Consider the following 18,773-nt stretch of genomic DNA (forward strand, 5'->3'; position numbering starts at 1 on the left):
AAAGAGGCATCAGGGAGGTGTCTGACCACAGCGGGGAAGGGGAGGGGAGGGGGCCAAAGGGGAGAACTAGAGCTCAGGTGTGCCGAGGATCGGGGCCACTCCTCTCGCGGCCCCGGAATCCCCCAGACACCTGCTGTCCACTTGCTGTCGGGGCACCTGTTCATTGACTTGTGTGTCCTTCTAGGAAACGAGTTCCTCGTGGCTGAGGGAGAAGAGGGGAAAGGCGGTGTTCAGAAGAGGAAAAGGAAAAAGAGGAAGAACCAGCTTCAGCACGAACACCTAGGGTCCGGGGGCGCAGCCACGCCCGCCCCGCAGAGTGGGGGCAGTGCTCCCGAGGCAGGTCCGGGAAGAGCACAGAAGCAGGCTGTGCTTGAGCTGGGGGCAGGGGCCGCGCCCGGCCCCCAGGAGCAGAGCGGCTCAGAGCGCCCCCCCTCGCACCCTCCCACACGCAGCAGGAGGAAGCGAGCGAGGAAGAGGAACCCACGGTTCCAAGGACTGGCCTCGGAGTCAGCGGCGTCACCTCCGGAGGACTTGTGTCAGGGTGGCCTCAGCAATGGGCACGGTCAGGCGCTTGCCCCCCAAGCTTCCCCTGCCAGTGGAGCCCCAGCCTCTAAGAGGAAGCGGAAACTCAGGGCCGCCTGGGCCAACGGTAGCCCCTCAACGCCGGCCTGGCCCCCACCGCAGGAGGAGGGCCCTGCGGCAGGCCCAGCAGACGGAGAGTGTTGTCCAGCCTCCCTGCCCCAGGGTGGGAGGCTAAAGAAAAAGAAGGGGGAGCCCGGCCGCCTTGACCTCCACAACCCATGCACGCAGAAAACCGCCATCTTCAAAAAGAGGAAGAAAATGAAAGAGATGTTGAACTTGGTGGAACACAGCAGAGCACTGGAATCCGAACTCAAGCTCATCCGGACTCTGGTAAGGAGACTGGGTGCCAGTGAGGGTGGCCAAGGTTCCCGTGCCAAAAGATCAGGGGTTCTTGCCTCCTCGGGCCCCAGTTTTGGGGGGAGGGGGGACAGATCAGACCTCTGGGCTAAGGCGCTGTCGTGGCTCCTAACACCCTCTACCAGTGCGTGAAGAACTGTGACCGAGACTCAGCGGCATACAAGACAGTTGTCATGCTGCTCCACTCACTCCCCATCCCCACCCAGTGGCTCGCTCCAAGGGGCTGTGGAAGGGCCACATCCAGCTGGGACAGTTGTCCCCGTGGCCCAGGCAGGCACACTACACTATCAACAGACAGACGAGTATCCCGCCAAACGCTGGTCTTGATTTTCTTCAACTCATGGCCAGTCCTGGGCCCAGAGTTCTGTGTGGCTTGTCTTTTCAATGAGAAGACTTTCGTCCCACCTGGATCTGTAGAGCCAGATGTGAGCGAGAGCCAGCCAGGCTCTGGGCCTGCTTGTCACCCCTCACTCTGGACACACGGTGCACCTGTGCCAGCGGTGGGCACCTGGTCATGTGCCGCTTTCACTCAGCGGCAGAGACGAGTACTTGTGACAGACACCCTGTGGCCCTCAAAGCCGAAACCACCTCCTCCCCGGCCCCCCGCGAGCAGCTCGCTGCCCCTGCCCAGTGCTTGGTTCTCGCACGCCGCTGTGCCGCGGTTGCAGCGACCAGGCCTCTCCAGCGGGGTGAGCATGAATGAGTGGGTCTCTGGTCAGTAGAAGTCCCCGCTGGGAAAACAGAGCACTCACCTGGGCTGCAGGAGTCTGCTGTCACCTGGACCTTCCCCTGCTGAGCTGTGGCGCCTTCTCTCGCTCTGCAGCCTCCGCCCACCACTCACCATTCACTCAGTGCTCAGTTCACGAAGAATGCCAGAGAAAATTCCTTCTTCATGTCTCATTTCTCAGGCCCTTGCACCCTCTCAGAGAGAATTGGGACAGTCGAAAAATAAGCAACAGGGTTATCGGCGGTTTTTCCTCCTGAAGGGGGCGCCGTGTCTCTGCGTCTCTGGTGGCAGGAGTGGGGCAGCACAAGAGGGAGGACCCCTGGGTGTGCCCCTCGTGGGTTCTGCTCAGGGAAGGTAGCCAACTCCCAAGCCAGGGTCACCAGAGACCGACCAAGGGCACCAGAGTGACGTTGGCCACACTGGGTTTCCCGGACTCTGGGGTCCCAGAACTCGAGCGGGGTCTCTGGGCGGGTGGCGGTCCAGTGTAGAGCGTCCAGTGGATTTTCGTGGCCTGCCTTAAGCGGACCTACGGGACCTAAGCCAGAGGCCACGCCCACACTTTCATGCCAGACTTTCTGTGTACGATGGTGTCTCTGATCAAAAATGAAAAACTGAGTTATTTAGTAAGTCACGTGCTACATAACAACAGTCACCAGCAGACAGTCTGTACAACAGTGGCCCCTGATGCTGTAATAGAGCTGAAAGATTCCTGCTGCCTGGTGACGTCACAGCCGTCCTGCAGCTTTCTCAAAAGAGCGCCGCTGCCTCCTCTACAAGAGCCTCGGGCAGGCCCTCCAGGGGCTGTTCCAGCGGCAGGCACGGCCGCCACAGCAGACAGCAGCTCCAGGCGTGGTACTGCCCGGGAGGCCTTCCTGCGGGGTGAGATGTAGAGGCGGAGATGGTGGCAGTGACCCTGACCCCGTGGCAGTCTAAGCTAATGTATGTTTCCAAAAAGGTTTTAAAAATGAAAAAAAAAAGTAATAGAAAAAAGCCTGTAGAATGAGGATATGTGGGAAGAAAATATTTCTGTACAGCTAGGATTTCCAGCCAAGATGGAGCCGTAGGTAGTCACACTGTGCCTCCTCACACAATCAAAAGGAGGACAACAAAAATTCAGAAACAAAAAAAAAAAAAACAACTGCCAGAAAATTGAACTGTATGGAAGTCCGACAGCCAAGGAGTTAAAGTAGACACATTCATCCAGACCGGTTGGAGAGGTGGAGTTGGGCGGCCGGGCGGAGAGGACTTGCGGCGAAGCAGCAGCGGGTGGAGCCAGCGGGGCAGTAGATTGCGGAGGGGTGAGGTGCACAAGGCGGCCGCTGGGCCAGACGGTCCCACATGCATGTGCAGATAAACCAGGAGAAACTGGGAAGCTAGACAGACGGGGCGACCCAGGGCTCCAGCGTGGGGAAATAGAGCCTCAAAACACCAATTGGAAACACCTATGTGGGTTGAGGTGTCAGGAGAGACTCCCAACCTCACAGGAGAGTTCAATGGAGAGACCCATGGGGTCTCAGAACCTACACAAACCCACCCACAGGGAATCAGCACCAGACGGGCCCACGTTGCTTGGGGGAAGCGGCAAAAGGTACTGAAATCCAGCAGAGAGTGGAGCAAGCACCATTGTTCCCTCTCAGACCCCGCCCCTACATACAGCGTCACGACCCAGCCACTGGGTTGACCTGCCCTGGTAAACACCCAAGGCTCCGCCCCTTATACGTAACAGACACATCAAGACAAAAAAAAAAAATGGCCCAAATGAAAGAACAGATCAAAGCACCAGAAAAAATAGAACTAAGTGACAAAGAAGTAGCCGGCCTATCAGATGCATGGTTCAAAACACTGGTATCAGGATGCTCACAGAATTGGTTGAATTTGGTCACAAATTAGATGAACAAATGAAGGCTGTGTTGAGTGAAATAAAGGAAAATGTACAGAGAACCAGTAGTGATGGGAAGGGAACTGGGACTCAGATCAATGGAGTGGACCAGAAGGAAGAAAGTAACATTCAATCAGAAAAGAAGAAAAACAAGAATTCAAAAAAAATGAGGAGAGGCTTAGGAACCTCTGGGACAACTTTAAACATTCCAACATCCGAATCATAGGGATACCAGGAGAAGAGGAAGAGCAACAAGTGGAAAAGTTATTTGAACAAATAATAAAGGAGAATGTCCCCATTCTGGCAAAGGAAATAGACTTCCAGGAAATCCAGAAAGCTCAGAGTCCCAAAGAATGTGGACCCAAGGAGGAACACACCAAGGCACATCAGAATTATATTAGCCAAGATTAAAGATAAGGAGAGAATCTTAAAAGCAGGAAGACAAAAGGAGAGAGCTACCTACAAAGGAGTTCCCATCAGACTGTCAGCTGATTTCTCAGAAGAGACCTTGCAGGCAAGAAGGGGCTGGAAAGAAGTATTCCAAGTCATGAAAGGCAAGGACCTACATCCAAGATTGCTCTATCCAGCAAAGCTTTCATTTAGAATGGAAGGGCAAATAAAGTGCTTCTCAGATAAGGTCAAGTTAAACAACATCACCAAGCCCTTATTATGTGAAATGTTAAAGGGATTTATCTAAGAAAAAGAAGATAAAAACATGTACAGTAAAATGACAGCAAACTCACAATTATTAACAATCACACCTAAAACAAAACCAAAAACTAAGCAAACAACAAGAACAGGAACAGAACCACAGAAATGGAGATCACATGGAGGGTTAGCAACAGGGGAGTGGGAGGAGGGCGGGGGGAGGCACAGAGAATAAGTAGCATAGATGGTAGATAGGAAATCGACAGGGGGAGGGTAAGAATAGTATGGGAAATGTAGAAGCCAAGAACTTGTATGACCCATGGACGTGACCTAAAGGGGGGGAATGTGGGTGGGAGAGGGTATGCAGGGTAGAGGGGAGTGAAGGGGGGAAATGGGACAACTGTAATAGCATAATCAGTAAAATATATTAAAAAATAAAATCACCAAAAATATATATTTCTGTACAGCCATAAAATGTGTTCGTTTTCAGCTAAGTGTTATTACAAGCGCTGAGTTAAAAATGTTTAACCCTGGCTAGGTGGCTCAATTAATTGGACCCCTGTCCCATACAGCAGAAGGTTGTGGGTTCGATCCCTGGTCGAGGCACCTGCGGGAGGCAGTGGGTAGGTGTTTCTCTCACTTCAGTGTTGCTGTCTCTCTCCCTCTTGCACACGCACTCTTTCTCTCTCTCAGATCAATTAAAAACATACATTCAGGCGGGGAGCTTTTAAAAAATTAAGTCTATGAAGTAAAAAAGTTACGGTAAGCTATGATTGATTTATTGGAGAAAGACAAGCATGTTTTGTAAACTCGTGTTGCCTAAGTGTGCAGTGGTTACAGGGTCTCCGGTCGTGTTCAGCAACGACCGAGGCCTTCACACTTCCTCCCCACGCAACCCCTGACCCCATCCGTGGGAAACGCCCCCTACAGGGCCCTTTGTCACGCGTGTGCCCCTGTTCTGCGCCTTCTCTGTGCCCGGACGGGCCAGCGCCGCCCATCGGGTCAGTTGCCCGCAGCAGGCAGTGCGCTGTGTCTCAGTGCCTCCGTGCTGCTCGCGCACGGTGGAGTTGCCTGACCGCACGTTCGTCAGCGCGGATCCCCGTCTCGAAGCCGTGTGTGACAGTAAGGGGTCTTTGAAAGGCAGAAATCTTCAAAGCACGGGACTGAGTGTGCAGACTAGTAAAAATGGTTCTTGTGGCTGAAAAGATAGGAAACCTCTGGGCCTGCTGGCAGGGAGCCGTGGTGAAGTGGCAGCTTTGCTCCGCTGAGCCAGAAAGGGCTGTTTGCACATCTGGCCCCAGAAAGAGCGAGGTGTGAGGCTTCTGAGCCAGTAAATGGGTCTCATGTGAGCCACTCTGCGATCCGTGCCCTCACCCCCCGTGGTGTCTGCACCCCCCCCCCCCTCGTCCCACTTCCCCTTCCTGTGTGGATGGGGGTAGCACAGGTGGCCCTGGGTGTGACCTCCCCTGCCTTCTCGCCAATCCCTCACGCAGGGGAGCAGTGGAGCTTTCAGCCCTTTGAAGAAGAAGAAGCTGAGGACCGAGAACGACTTTGTGAAATTTGATACGTCCTTCCTACCAAAGCCCCTGTTCTTCAGGAAAGCTAAGAGCAGCCCAGCCACCTCTGTGACCCCTGCTATGCAGGTGAGCGCTGAGACCACTCCAGAGGGGCTGTGTATGTGCTGGGTGTTGGGGGGGGGGGGGTGCTGTGCTCAGCATGCGGCTTTGCCTGTGCTGCTGTCCATGGTGCGCAGGCTCCGCTTTGGGGCCTGCCGTGCAGACTGTGCCAGGGCTTCAGGGGGCCCGCACTGGCTCTGGGGCTGGCCCAGAGGGTCCGGTCAGGGGTGCCTCAGAACTCAGGGGAAGAGGGGAGATCTAGAGAAACAGGCAGGGAAGCGGGTGGCAGGGAGCCCCAGAGAGCCCCAGGTTTACAGATGAGATGCAGAGGGGAGGAGGTGGAACTGGAAAAGCTGGTGTTCGGAGAGACGGGGATGGAATCTCGGTGGGCATGTTATTCAGCTGGCCGGCGATCTGGGAAGGTGGCGGGTGTGTGCCCTAACAGACCGTCTTACGGTTCCTTGCACGCCAGCCTTTTTCACAGGGAAAAGTGTGGGTAAGGGATTTGGAACTCAGGGAAGACGTTACTCAGACAAAGCCACAGTCGGGCAGTTTCCCTGACCTCCTTTCACCCACTGACCGGTGGTTTTCTGTCTGTCCCCCGCGTCCTGCGTCCTGTGTCCCGGGCAGCCAACTGTCTTCCCCGGAACACAGCGGCTTGGACACCGCCCTGACCGCGCACGGCCTCCTCTGGGGCACGACAGTCCGTCGCTGGCTGTCTCCCGGAGTCCAGCCTCCGGTTCCTGAAACAATAGCCTTTTACATGCACCTACTACTAGGCTTCCTAACTATTACCTAAAACTACAAATTTCCAACTTCTGAGTCCCCCATCGGAGGAGCCTGCCAAGGACACTAGTGGGTGTTCAGGCTGGTGGAAGGAGCGGGGGGGGGGGGTGCAGTCCCCCAGTCACAGTGGGTGAGCGTGGGCCCTGTCCTGGGAGGCCAGCTGGGGGCCATGAAGGAAAGGGTCACCCCTGCCAAGTACCACTAAAAAGTGGGACAAGGTGCGGACCAGCGCGTGCCAGAGGCTCATCTGGAGCTGCCTCCAGGGGATGGAGGTCTTGGTGGAGCCGTGGGCACAGGTCCCGGGCCGGCCCCGCTGGGGAGGCACGAGCAGGAGCTGCTTCAGCGGCCTCAAGCCCGCACAGCGCCCCCTGCCTGTGTCCGCACTGCCATACAAGATGCTTTGGGGCTGTCTGTGAGTGACTCCGGGTGTACAGGCACCAGGTTCTGCTCATAACGTGGTAATGTTCAAGCAAAAGTGGGGTGAGGTAGAACTAGGGGCTCATGCAGAAATGTGGTTCTAGGAAGGAATTTGAGAAAGTGCTACATACACAAAATGGGTCAGCTTCTAGACATTTTTCAAATGTGAAACAATTACTTTTTTTAATCCTCACCTGAGGATGTGCTTATTGATTTTAGAGAAGAGGGAAGGATCGGAGACAGAGAGAAACATCAGTGGGTTTCCTCTCCTAGGTGCCCTGAACGGGAATCGAGCCCTTGACCTTTCAGCTTATGGGACAATGTTCCAACCAACCGAGCCACACCAGTCAGGGCTCAACTTGGTTAATGTCAGCAAATGGTTAGAACATTCGAGTCTGTTTGGAGCCCGGTGCGCAGAAAGTTGGGAAGTGGGGGTCCGTTGCCCACAGAAGCTCCGCCCCATCATAGGCTTAATGTGACCAAGTTAAAGCTGAAACTGGACACCAGAAATGGGCGCTCTTTATAATTTTTCAACAGCGACCTTTCTACTGTAACTTAGGAGATTTCAAACGTGGCACTTTCGCCCTGCTTTCTTCCCCGGAAGGCAGAGGCCAGAGGCGGCGATGGAGCAGGTCACTACAAAGTGGCACTGCCCGACTCACAGACCTGTTGTGTGAGATCACAAAAGCACCACATGCGACTCGGGCCCGGGGTGCACACAGCAAGGTCCCGATGAGGCACAGAGGCAGGTGGACCCAGGCCCCTGGGCTCTGTGCCGTGTGCCCCTGGAGGCTGGTGGACACCTATGAGTGGCCAGGAACTCCGACGGACAGGCCCCTCGGCCGCTGTGTACCTCTCTCTTACCTGTGTTATGGTTTTCTTTCTTCTGCAGCTCAACAAGACCCCGTCCAGCTCCAAGAAGGTCACCTTCGGGTTGAACAGAAACATGACTGCGGGTGAGTGCGGGCTGTGCTCGCAGTCGCGGGCCACTCCCCGGGCGGACGGCCCTGATCTCAGCCCTGGCTGAGCCCAGCTTTCATCCAAAGGTGGAGGAGGCAGGGGGCGAGGAGGCTGGGGGCTTGGTGTGTGGAGGTTTCTGGGGCCTCTGGAAAGTGGTTACCTTGTAGGTGACATGAACGGCCATCTTCCCACACCCGCCTGCCTAGGATGCATTAGCTGTCCTGGCCTGAGATTTAACAGTGTGTCGGCTGTAGCCGCCTCTACCTAAATTCAGAAACCCCCTGCCCAAAGGAAGGGGAAGAGAGGGATGTCTTGTCTTCCAGCTTTTAACATCAGCGTGATTCCCTTGTGTTTGTTTGTTTGTTTTCCAAAGGAAGCCAGTGTTTTTAAAAGTACGTTAGTTTAAGACCTGGCTCTGTTTAGAGACAAGTATCTGTGTGTGTGTGTACGCGCACATGCGTGTGCACTCGGACACACACACACAGGCACAGAGGTCTCGCAGGAGAGACCTGGGTGATGCCCCGCCCTGCGCTCACACACGCCCCTGCCCCCACCCCAGGTCATGTCTGTATCGCTGGAGGTGGCGGGAGGAACAGGTCCCAGAAGGAAGGGCCCCTCCTGCCGCTCTCCGTGAACCCTCGGTTCCACTCACTGCCCACGTCCCAGAAACAGCCCTGCCCTCCAGGGGCCTCCCTCAGAGTCTGTGCTGGTGGCCCTCGGGGCTGGTTCCCTGCCCGGGAGAGAGTGCCCAGGCTCCCAGCGGGGGGACAGCACGGAGGCGTGGCAGAGAAATCACACCCAGTAACGTGTGGCCTTGCTTTCGTCGGGCAGAGTTCAAGAAGACGGACAAGAGCATCTTGGTCAGTCCCACGGGTGCCTCCCGAGTGGCCTTCAACCCTGAGCAGAGGCCCCTCCACGGAGTGCTGAAGACCCCCACCAGCTCCCCGGCCAGCACCCCCCTGGGGCCCAAGAAGCCGCTGACCCCCACACCAAAGAGAAGGCCGACGGCCATGGACTTCTTCTAGGAGAGGAGCAGAGTCTTATTTGTAAGGACCGCTTTTGTACAGAATGCTCTACAAATTGTAACTTTATAGGTGGGTGTTTCCTATCGCTCTGTGAGTTGTGTGTCCGAGGGTCTGGGTGTGAGCCGTGCTGCTGCTGCTGCTGTGGGCGTCCTGGCTGGAGCTTCCGCTGCAAACATCCTTCGTGCTGCAGCTCGCCAAGACCCCACGTTTGTGGGTCATTCAGTGCCTCCACGGGCGTGGGAGCCGAGAGCGCGGTGGCCATCACCGCGAGCGGGCGCCATGGGCACGGGGACAGCCCGGAGTTGGACTGAATCCGCAGCACAGTCGTCTCTCCACCCGTGCTCAGCTGGGGGTGGACCTGCGGGCAGGGGTGGGGAGCAGCACCCTGTGGCCGTGTCCTTCCCTGTGATCCTACCTCTCAGCCGACCCAAAGTGTCCTCACCGGGTGGGGGGGCAGGGGGGGTGAGCACCGCCCGCTCGCCCGCCCAGGTCCTCATGCTCCAGCTGCTCTGTGTACGGGTGTGTCCGTGCTAGCCGCTGCAACACCTGGCGCCCACGGAGTGGCTTTTCATCTTAAAGGAGAACCCAGCTCCCCAGGGAGGTGGCGGCAGCGTCTGGAGAGCCCGGCCCCTGCTGGAAGGCGGGCAGCGCAGTCTTCAGAACAGCGTGTGCATATTTATTTGTTCATTGCTACCTTGTATCTGAAATACTGAGTCTTGCACTTACAGGTTTTTATAAAGTCTAATTTTAGTTAATCACAAAAAATTGGGGCGGGGGAAGGCACACAGACCTGAACTGGGGAGACAAATGAACTTGGAGCAGCCTCGCTTGATCCTTGACCTTGTTTAGAGAAGCTGGGCCTGCCCTGAGCCTGGGTGAGGGACAGGGTGCAGACTCGGAAGTCGGGTGGTCACCTCAGGAAAGCACCTGGTCTCTGGCTTGCTCTCAGGTTCACCCGCTGACAAAGTGCGGACCTACAGGAGGAGTCTAAACCAGGGGACACCGTTTTCCCTCTGGTGCCCAGCGCTTCCCGGCCTGCTCTCTGCTCCTGGGTCTCAGGCCTCCTGGGAGTGAAAGTCCCCCGCCCCCCAAGCCAGAGCCCCAGTTGCTCACCAAAGCCCGGGCCAGCCCCCTTTGCTACTCCCCAGCCCAGGGTCCCAGCGTGTCCTCAGTGGCTCGGGCCGTGGCTTCCAGTGAAGGGCGGCCGTCCGAGATTACATCATCCAGCCGCCCGGTCCCTGTGATCACAGAACCAGGGTGGGCTTCAGCTGCACACGGGAGGTGGGCGGACGTGCCCGCGAAGGCCCTGCTGCAGAGGAGGGGGAACTGTCCCTGGCCTGCTCTGTAACCAAGTGTCGTCACACTCGGGCCGGCAGAGAAAGACACAGCGAGCGTTGTGCTGGTGTCGGCGCGTCTCTGTAATGAAGAGTCTCGTGTAGGAGGTGACACTGTCGTGGCTGCGTGACCCTGGTGTGCTGCGTTGGCTGTCGCACCCGACACCCCGTCGGGACCAGAACCGGAGTGTGAAAAGAGAAGATTTGAGTGGTCTGGTATTTTTAACTTAAAAAAAAAATCATTATCCTTGGTCACATTATTTTTCTAACAACCTCTATTTTAGCTTCAAAGATAGGTCTTAGAGCCAAATGGACCACGTAACCCGACGGCGTTGAGCCGTCTGAGCAAGACGGTCCGGCGCACAGAGGGCGCATGTGTTCTCGGGGCGCGTGCGGGGCCCCCCCCCCCGTGGCTGCTGCACGCCCCCTGTCTCTGAGGTGTCAGCGGGAGGCCGTGTGTCCGGGGGTCGCATCCGCCCTTCTCTAAATCCACCCTCACTTACTCCGCTTTGTGGGTAAGGCCGGTGGCTTGACGTGACTTATTTTTAATCTCTCTACATTTTGGCTACAAAGGAAAAAGGAATTTTTAAAAAATCCTCATTCCCTATACACAGAAGAACGTGTCACATACAGAAACTATTTAGAGCAACGGTTTTCCACCTGGTGCGTGTTGTTTTCCTGGGTGAGACGGCCGAGCGGACTCGGCGGTCCGAAACGGGAAGTGACCGAAGTGGGCGCTGGTGGTCTGCGCGGTGGTTCGTGAAGCAGCCTGTGGGGTCTGGTGTCACGCGTTTCAGTGTATCGTCCTCTCTGCCCTGTCCTGAACTGGAAGCACAAGGCGGGTATAAAGCAGTTGTTAGTGGGGGGGGGGGGCAGATTATGAAATTGAGTCCGTCTTTTGATTTTTGTATGTTTTCTCTGAATTTCCCCGACCGCTGGCAAGCACTGTTCGTTTATAGCCAATCTGTCGTCGTGTCCGCGGGGCTTGTCAGTGCTCGGCAAGGCCAAGTTCAATAAAGAGAAACCCGTCTGTCCTCAGATGAGTGTTGGATGTTGACTGTCAGCGGGCGCCACCCCGGGGACGACACAGTGCGGCGGGAGGGGCTGGTTGGCAGGGTCTGAAAACAGACCGCCCAGGCACCTGTCTCTCTCTCATGTGTCCCCTCTGCAGAGCCAGCGGGGGGTTGCTAGGGCCGTCTCCCGGGATGGGGAAGCAGGCACTCGCTGCCAGCCCTCGGCCTGTGAGGACAAGCACAGAGCGGCCGCCGTCCTGGGTGGGCTTCCCCGAGCATGCCACCAGGTGTTGAGGGCACGGCCAGAACACTAACGTCCCTGTGAGGCCTGCCCCGGCCATCATATGCCCTGCACCCCTGCGGTGCACCTGTACACACCTGTCCCTCTGATAAGGGGCACTCAGGTTTCGGTCTCACATGTGGCTCCAGCGTCAGCTGAGGGTCCCGCTCCACGCCTGTGGGCACCAGAACACCCCCCGAGGTGAGTGCTAAGTCCCACAAGGGTGTCTGTCGTTGGGGACCCCACTCTTGATTGTCTCCTCTGCCTGGCTCTTGTTCTCTGCCCCTTCCCCCCGATAGGAGCACAGGGTCTCCACCAGGACCTTCCTCCTAAGGTCAGGGAGCAGGGTTAGGGCAGAGGTTACGTCACCCTCCCTCCACAAGCCTAAGATCACACCTGAAACGGCATTTTTCGGGGTGACTGTCACCAAGATTTCTCACCATGTATGCGTGCACCTGCAGTTCTGAGCCTTCGGTGGTCAGCCGGCCCCTGCTCCCCCACCAGTGTGGGTGCCACCGTCCGGAACCTTCTCGTCCCAGAGGCACAGCCCCTGTGGCCCTCAGCCACCCACCCCCCTCTTTCCACACGGGCTCACGTGGCGCTCGGCGGAGAACAGCGTGGCGGGTGACAGGAGCCACCCTCCTGAGAAGACAGGTTGCTAGGGGCTGCTTCTCCCCGTGGACCCCCACAGTGTGTCCTCGATACCCCTCAGCAGACGCTGTGCCCCTGCCGCGCCCGGCGCTGTCTGGGATGGCACACCACAGACAAAAGCCGCGCCCGACCTGGCGGGGGGACGAGCAGGTCGGAGTGTGCTGGCAGCAGGGGACAGGAGCCCCGGGTGGGAGCATAGAACCAGGGACGACGCATTGGCGCGAGTTTTTACTGGGCTTCAGGCACAAGGAAGCATATACACAAGCAGTTGCTGGTTCTATTATGTTTTGGAAAGAATATTACATGGAATCCATATTTTCACGTTTTTTAAATACTTTTATTAATTGATTTCAGAGAGAGAGAAACATCGAATTGTTGTTCCACCTACTGATGCATTTCACTTGTTGGTTGATTCTTGGATGTGCTCTGCCCGGGGATCAAACCTGCCACCTTGGCGTATCAGGATGATGCTCCAACCATGTGCACTCCCCGGCCAGGGCTTCTGCTCGCCTCCTAACTAATCTGACTGCTGGCCAGGGCCGATTGTTTTCAAGAAGACAGACAACAAAAGAGGTTGAAAAGTCAACCCTGTGGGTATCTGGAGGGAGGATTGCACACAGAAGGAGCCGTAGGCACCCTTGGGTGGCGGCGTGAGGAAGTCGGGGGATCCAGGTGTCCCCAGAATCTGATGTGCTGGTCCGAATTAGTGAAGACAGTCATTCGGGGTCTCTGGAGAGCGATCAAAAGGCTGCAACCAACAGACTAAGCAGCATTCATTCCTTCCATTAAGTCTACAGAGGCTGAGTCAGACCTCTGTGACACGGCTTTGCAGCAGGCTGCACCCACGCCCCCGCAGTTCTCCCTTGCAGAGCTGCTTCCGTGGGCTCGGCGGCCGAGCGGCAGCTCCGCACCCCGCAGCTCCCTGGGGTGGAAGAGCTGTTCCACGGAGACCCAACGGCCAAAGAGAAACATTCACGGTCAAGCTCCCATCGCTACGGAGGGAGTGCAGGCAGGCAGGCAGGGCCCCGAGGCCAGGGCAGGGCTGTGGAGGACAAACCTTCCGAATCTCAGACAGCGGGACTCTGCAACTCGCTGCAAAAGTCTGTGTCTCCATTCTCTCGGAGGTGACGGGGCTTCTCCGAGGGGGCGGGGGGCGGGGGCTTCTCTTCTGCCAGGCCCTGTGATTTGCAGATGGCCTCACAGCTTCCCAGAAGGGAAGTTTGATGGCTCCCTGTCCACAGCTGAGGGAACCAGTTTTGGAGAAGCCAGGCCTTTGCCCAGAACCCACAGCGCGTAGGTGCCTGAGCAGGAGTCTGGTCCCAGCTCTCTGGGTTTTCAGTGAGGCCAGGGTCTGACCTACTCTATCTACCCCACTAGCCCCTGGCCCCACTGGGCAGTGGGTTAGCCTCTCCAAGTTTGCCCCCTGGCCAGCACCTCCAGAGCTGGTCAGGGATGCAGAATCTCAGCCTCCCCGCCCCTAGAGCTGCCGAGTCAGCACCTGCATGTCAGCAGCCCGAGCCCGCTGGTCCACGGCCCGCAGCCAACCATCCGCAGGGGCCCTCCACACAGAACAGCCCTCGGTTAGTGTTCCCTGCATTGAATTCCCTCCGGTTGGAAAACCACACAACCAAAGGGGACTTCCTTTGCAGGACATACTGGAGAGATGCCTGCCAGATCCTGTGGCCTCAGCCTCAGCCTTTCTGAGGCTCTTCTGCAGGAGAGCATGCACGGAATGCAGACCCCCACGGACCGTGGCCTCAAGTGCACTGCTGCGGTGCGCCTGGCCTGCGTGTTCTTTTCCACTGAACTGCCCCAGAGTCACTCACGGACGTGACATTTTATTCCCAAACACTCAGGCCAGCATCGCCAAAGAGCGACCTCTGCAAGCACATCATCGTGTTACCGGACAGGGGCCCGGCCCTGAGCGGGCCTGCCTAGGGCCAGCAGTAGCGTGTGCGTTCCTGACGTTGTGTAGGAGAGATTCGCAACACGGGGCCGGGTGGTCTGGGGAGAGTGAAACAAAGGAAGGATTTAGGGAAGAAGCAGCAGCAGGAGAGAGAGAGAGAGGTCCTGAGCGGTGCCCTGCTCTGGCTCCCTGGAAACGTTACGGGAAAGGACTGAGCCGAGGCGGGGCTGCGGTCAGCTCACCGGGAAGTCAGGGAAGAGGAGGTCTGGGGACGGGATGGGGGTAAGCCTGCATCCAGCTGCTGCTGCCCACCACTTCCCCGGCTGCAGGCCTCCCTGGGACCCTTAGAGTTGAGGAGGAAATAAAGAGCTGCTGGCCGGGAAGGGACAGGGGTGTGCCCTGGTGCCTGAGCCTGCACTGTGTCTTTGCCCTGAGGGCTTTTTATCTTCTTCTGCAGGTGAGAATCCTAGGGGGGCGGGTTTCAGCAGGATATTTTTCCAGGTGCATTTTTAATATGCTGATGCATCGAAATGAGCTCATGGGACAGGGGGAATAGTCTTTGGGGTGCTTTTTACTTTCATCTTGGGTCTGTCTGGCTTTTAACAGCGTTTTGTGATTTGTTCCCTGTAGGGAACTGCTTCATGTGGCATGGAAATGTAGCTCAGCACTCACGTGGAAAACCAGTGGGGAGCCAGTGGCACGCAGGACCACGGCCACAGAGAGGTTTTCCCGTGGGGAATCAGGCCTGCGTTGTACTTAGGCCGCTATGAGACTTGCTTCTGCTAAAACTCCCTCACCCTTGAGGCAGCAAGGGCTTACTGTAACTTCCTAAAGTCTGTGCTAAACCTCCCCAGTATGGAGTGTGACTGGTTCAGCCACTTTTCCTCTTGGTCTACCACATCCTTCTCTTTGAAGTAATCAGCAGCATTCCTTCCTTTGTTATCTGCAAAAGGCAGTCCCCTGCAGTGACCCTGTGCACAGTAAATGAGGACTGCCCTCCACGTAATGTACCCAGGGAAACAATTAGAGCGTGTGCAGGCGGGGACCGGGCTCTCTGCCCTCTCACCCTCTCTCTCACTCTCTCAGAGAGTGGCCATGCTGTCCCTTTTCTCCGCACGACTTCTGTTGTCCGTGTGTATTTGTTCACGAGCAGCCACAACATACACGCATCCTGCCGGCCAGGATCCGCCGCAGTTCCCCTGACTTCACCTGTCCTTGGTTTAGCTGGCCCAAGCGACATGAACTGGGTCTCTGTTCTGTATCTCCCAGACCAGGGAGATTTAAGCCACGTATCCTCTGGTCAGGGAGGAAAGATATAAACCATTTGTTCTCGAGTGTTCTTGGCTAGAGGAGAGGAGCTCTTGTGATTTACCGGCTGGCTGTAAGCTGCTCCAACTGTTTGGCCTTGTTTAATTTTCTTGTCTCAGTTTCCGCATTCCACCTGCCCAGGAATTTCTCTGGCTTCTCACTAGCCTATCACAATCCATGTCACACGGAATCTGACACTCCCTCCACAAGTTCATGTTCAGATTTCCCCCAGCTGTCCCCAGACATTTTTCTTGGCCAGAAAGGAACCAAGATGACACGCTGCAATTGCTTACCATGACTAAAGTTTCTCCTACTCTAGAACCTCCCTTATTTTGTCTCATGACATTGCATTTTTGAAGAGTGTGTCTAACCTGGACCCTACAGCCCACAGGTGCGCTGTGAGCACCCTGGGGATGGTCCAGCAGGGGTTGTGACCTTTCCACTTGGCCACGGGGACCACAGTACAGGAGCACTGGCAGATGGACCCCGGCCGTGCTGAGCTGGGCCAGGCCTCAGCGATGGGCTGGTGGCCGTGACAGCTCCCACCTCGGCTTTGCAGCTTTCTCTGGAAGCTGGGACGGGGAGGGGCTCGTTCCAACTCCAGGAAGGGCAGTTCCCCTCCCAACGTCGGGATCTCCTGGAGGGCAGGCTTGTTTTCCTCCAGACCTGGGCCCTGCCCAACCCAGGCCCAGCACGGGGACTGGCTGGCCCCGCGTCTCCAGGAAAACAACCCGAGGCGGCCAGTCCTCTGCTGCCCAGAAGCTGAGCCCGGCACCGTGGGGCCATGGGGCCCAGCAGGCACCCTCCCCACAGGGGCCTCTAAGCCACAGATCTGCTGAGGACCTCGGAGGTCGGTAAATTCTGGGGTGTAGCAAGCAGTCAGGCAGCCGACGTGTGGCGGGCTCGTGCAGCAAGTGGTCAGAACCCTGGAATGAACTCTGTTGTTTTGCCAACACCCGGACTAAATACCACCTTTCTGTAAGTGAAACTTAAGCCAAGTCAAAGTTTTGTTCAAAACAACATGAACGGGCTTACATCTGTTTTTGGAGCCGGCACACCCTGCAGGAACCAGGTCTTAACACGGATCCGAATGTTCCGTGGCGACCTGCTGGGAGGTTCAGAGGTGGAACGCCCAGCTGCCTCCCGAGCCCCGGCCACGTGCAGCCCGCAGCCAGAAGAGGAGAACCACCACCCCCCGCGCCCCCACACACACACAAACACTCTCTCTGGAGAAGGGCACTCCGAGTGCTCTCTCCTTGGCTGCACTGGCCCAAGAAGTGCCAGGCACCGGGCCGCAGGTGTGAAAGGCAACGGGGCTGCTTGGCGTCCCGATGAGATGCGATGAGAGACGCAAAGAAAGCAAGCGGGGCTGGTGTGGTGGAGAATCCACCCGTCTCAACTTTGAGTCACGGCTGTCCCTTTCAATTATCCGGGTTCGATTCCCGCTCAGGGCACATGCCTGGGTCGTGGGCTTGATCCCCAGTTGGGTGGCATGCAGGAGGCAACTGATCGGTGTTTCTCTCTCCCTCCCTCCCTCTCTCTCTCTCTCTCTCCCTCCCTTTCTCCCTCCTCCCACCTTCCTCTCTCAAGTCGACAAACACAGCCTCAGGTGACAATTACGAAAGGAAAAAACAGGTGAAATCAATTTTAATAATACATTTCACTTGCCCACAAACACCCCCAAATGACCATGTCAATACATCATCAATCCAAACAATTCCCAAGATATTTCGCAGGCTCTTTCCAGGGAGTCTGCGAAACCCAGTTTGTATTTTATGCCAAAGGTCCCACATGTCCCATGGGACCGGCCAGGTCCCCGCACTCGTGTCTTGAGGCCGTGGCGGCCCAGCCTCCAAAGGGCAGAGGAAGCGTGCCCAGAGGACAGGTGGGGCCCCTCACAGCCAAAGGCGCCCAGGTGGGGCCAGGTTGGGAGGATGGTGAGGACCTTGAGGGGGGGTTGGACTTTGTGCTAGGGACACACTTCGAAGGTCTCTGGAGGATGAGCCTCGGGCAGGCGGAGCTGAGGCTGGTGGGGGCCAAGCAGCGGGCCAAGGACGGGGGCAGGAGGCAGGAGAGGCCGGAGGGCTGGCCAGAGGCCTGAGCTTAGCCGGGCAGAGTGGGGGGGGTGGGGAGGGGGAGGTGGAAGGAGGTTTCTGGTCGACCTGGGAGATCCTGGGTAACAGGAAGGGAAGACAGGTGCCTCCTAAGGTGTGACCGCTGCGCTCTCTCCAGTGTCCTGGTATGTGTGTCGTGTCCTAGGCCACCCCTCCCCTCCATCCAAGAAGAGCTGGGAGCCAGGCAGCAGGCAGACCTTGCCCTTATTCCACTCGGGAACCAGACTGGCCTTGCAACTGGCCTTCAGCTGCCCAGCCTGGCCGAGGAACAGAGGACAGGCTTGAGGCAGGGGCTGGAGAGAAGTGACGGGGGTGGGGGGCAGCTTCCAGTAGGGGGCCTGCTTAAAGGGCCTGTCACTTGAGGTTATCATGCTGCAGCGCCCTCTGACCTTCCTCCAGGAACGTCCACGGGAATAGGGGGGTCTCCGGGGGCCATGAGGACTATCCTGGTGTGGGGCGCACGGGGCCTGGGGCTTCAGGGAGGGGCCAAAGCAAGTCCTTGATCTTGGTCCCAGCAGCGGGGCCCGAGGAGGCATGAGGCTCTGGTTTATTGCAGAGAAGGTTATGCGCCCCCCTTCTCTGTGGGTGGTGATGCCGCACTTCCCTTTCGGGGCGCACGTCACACTGGGCCCCTGAACGCAGCCGGCAGGAGCCTTGGAGCTGAGTTCCAGGCACCTGTACTGTGACCGCGGTCCCACCTCCCCCGTGTTTACCGAGAGCTCCGATGTGCCTTTTGTTCAGGGACTCAGCGCTGCCTCTAAAAACGGCTGCAATTCTTCCTGGCATTAGTCACTGCCTGGTGACTAAGGCTCCGGCTCGCCAGTCTTCTTAAATCCTGTCATTCTTCCTCAACCCAGGGTTTTAAGACTAAACGTTGAAAATGTTCTCCGCCGGCAGCTCCTGGATCCGAGCCCCATTTGACAGGCACCTCCTTGCTGCTGGGCGCCACCGATGGCTGTCCCGGCGTGCAGATGTCACACTGACTGCAGCGACTCTGGAAAGGCAGTGGGCTCTGACCCAGGTTCCCCCAGTAACCGGCTTTCTGGTGGGAAGAGACATCGCCTTTCCTTCCCCACGAGCAACTCCGGCAGGGCTAGTGTGTTAGCAGCGCTGCCGGGCCGCCAACCTTCCCTAAGGGGCGGACGTGTGATTCTGTGCTGGAATCTGCCA

At 57.2% G+C, this 18,773-nt stretch overlaps 1 protein-coding gene across 1 annotated transcript in view; it reads left to right on the forward strand.

Annotated features, from left to right (window-relative positions):
* RRP1B (ribosomal RNA processing 1B) overlaps window positions 1-9,065 on the forward strand; it is a 28,800-nt gene extending 19,735 nt beyond the window's left edge. The window contains exons 13-16 of the mRNA XM_028504848.2: window positions 185-912; window positions 5,687-5,836; window positions 7,905-7,968; window positions 8,804-9,065. Of these exons, the coding sequence (XP_028360649.1) occupies window positions 185-912; window positions 5,687-5,836; window positions 7,905-7,968; window positions 8,804-8,997 (1,136 nt within the window). The 3' untranslated portion in view covers window positions 8,998-9,065. The remainder of the gene's footprint in view (window positions 1-184; window positions 913-5,686; window positions 5,837-7,904; window positions 7,969-8,803) is intronic.
* The last annotated feature ends 9,708 nt before the right edge of the window (window positions 9,066-18,773 follow it).

Source organism: Phyllostomus discolor, chromosome 2 (genome assembly GCF_004126475.2).
Source record: "Phyllostomus discolor isolate MPI-MPIP mPhyDis1 chromosome 2, mPhyDis1.pri.v3, whole genome shotgun sequence".
Classification (NCBI taxonomy): domain Eukaryota; kingdom Metazoa; phylum Chordata; class Mammalia; order Chiroptera; family Phyllostomidae; genus Phyllostomus; species Phyllostomus discolor.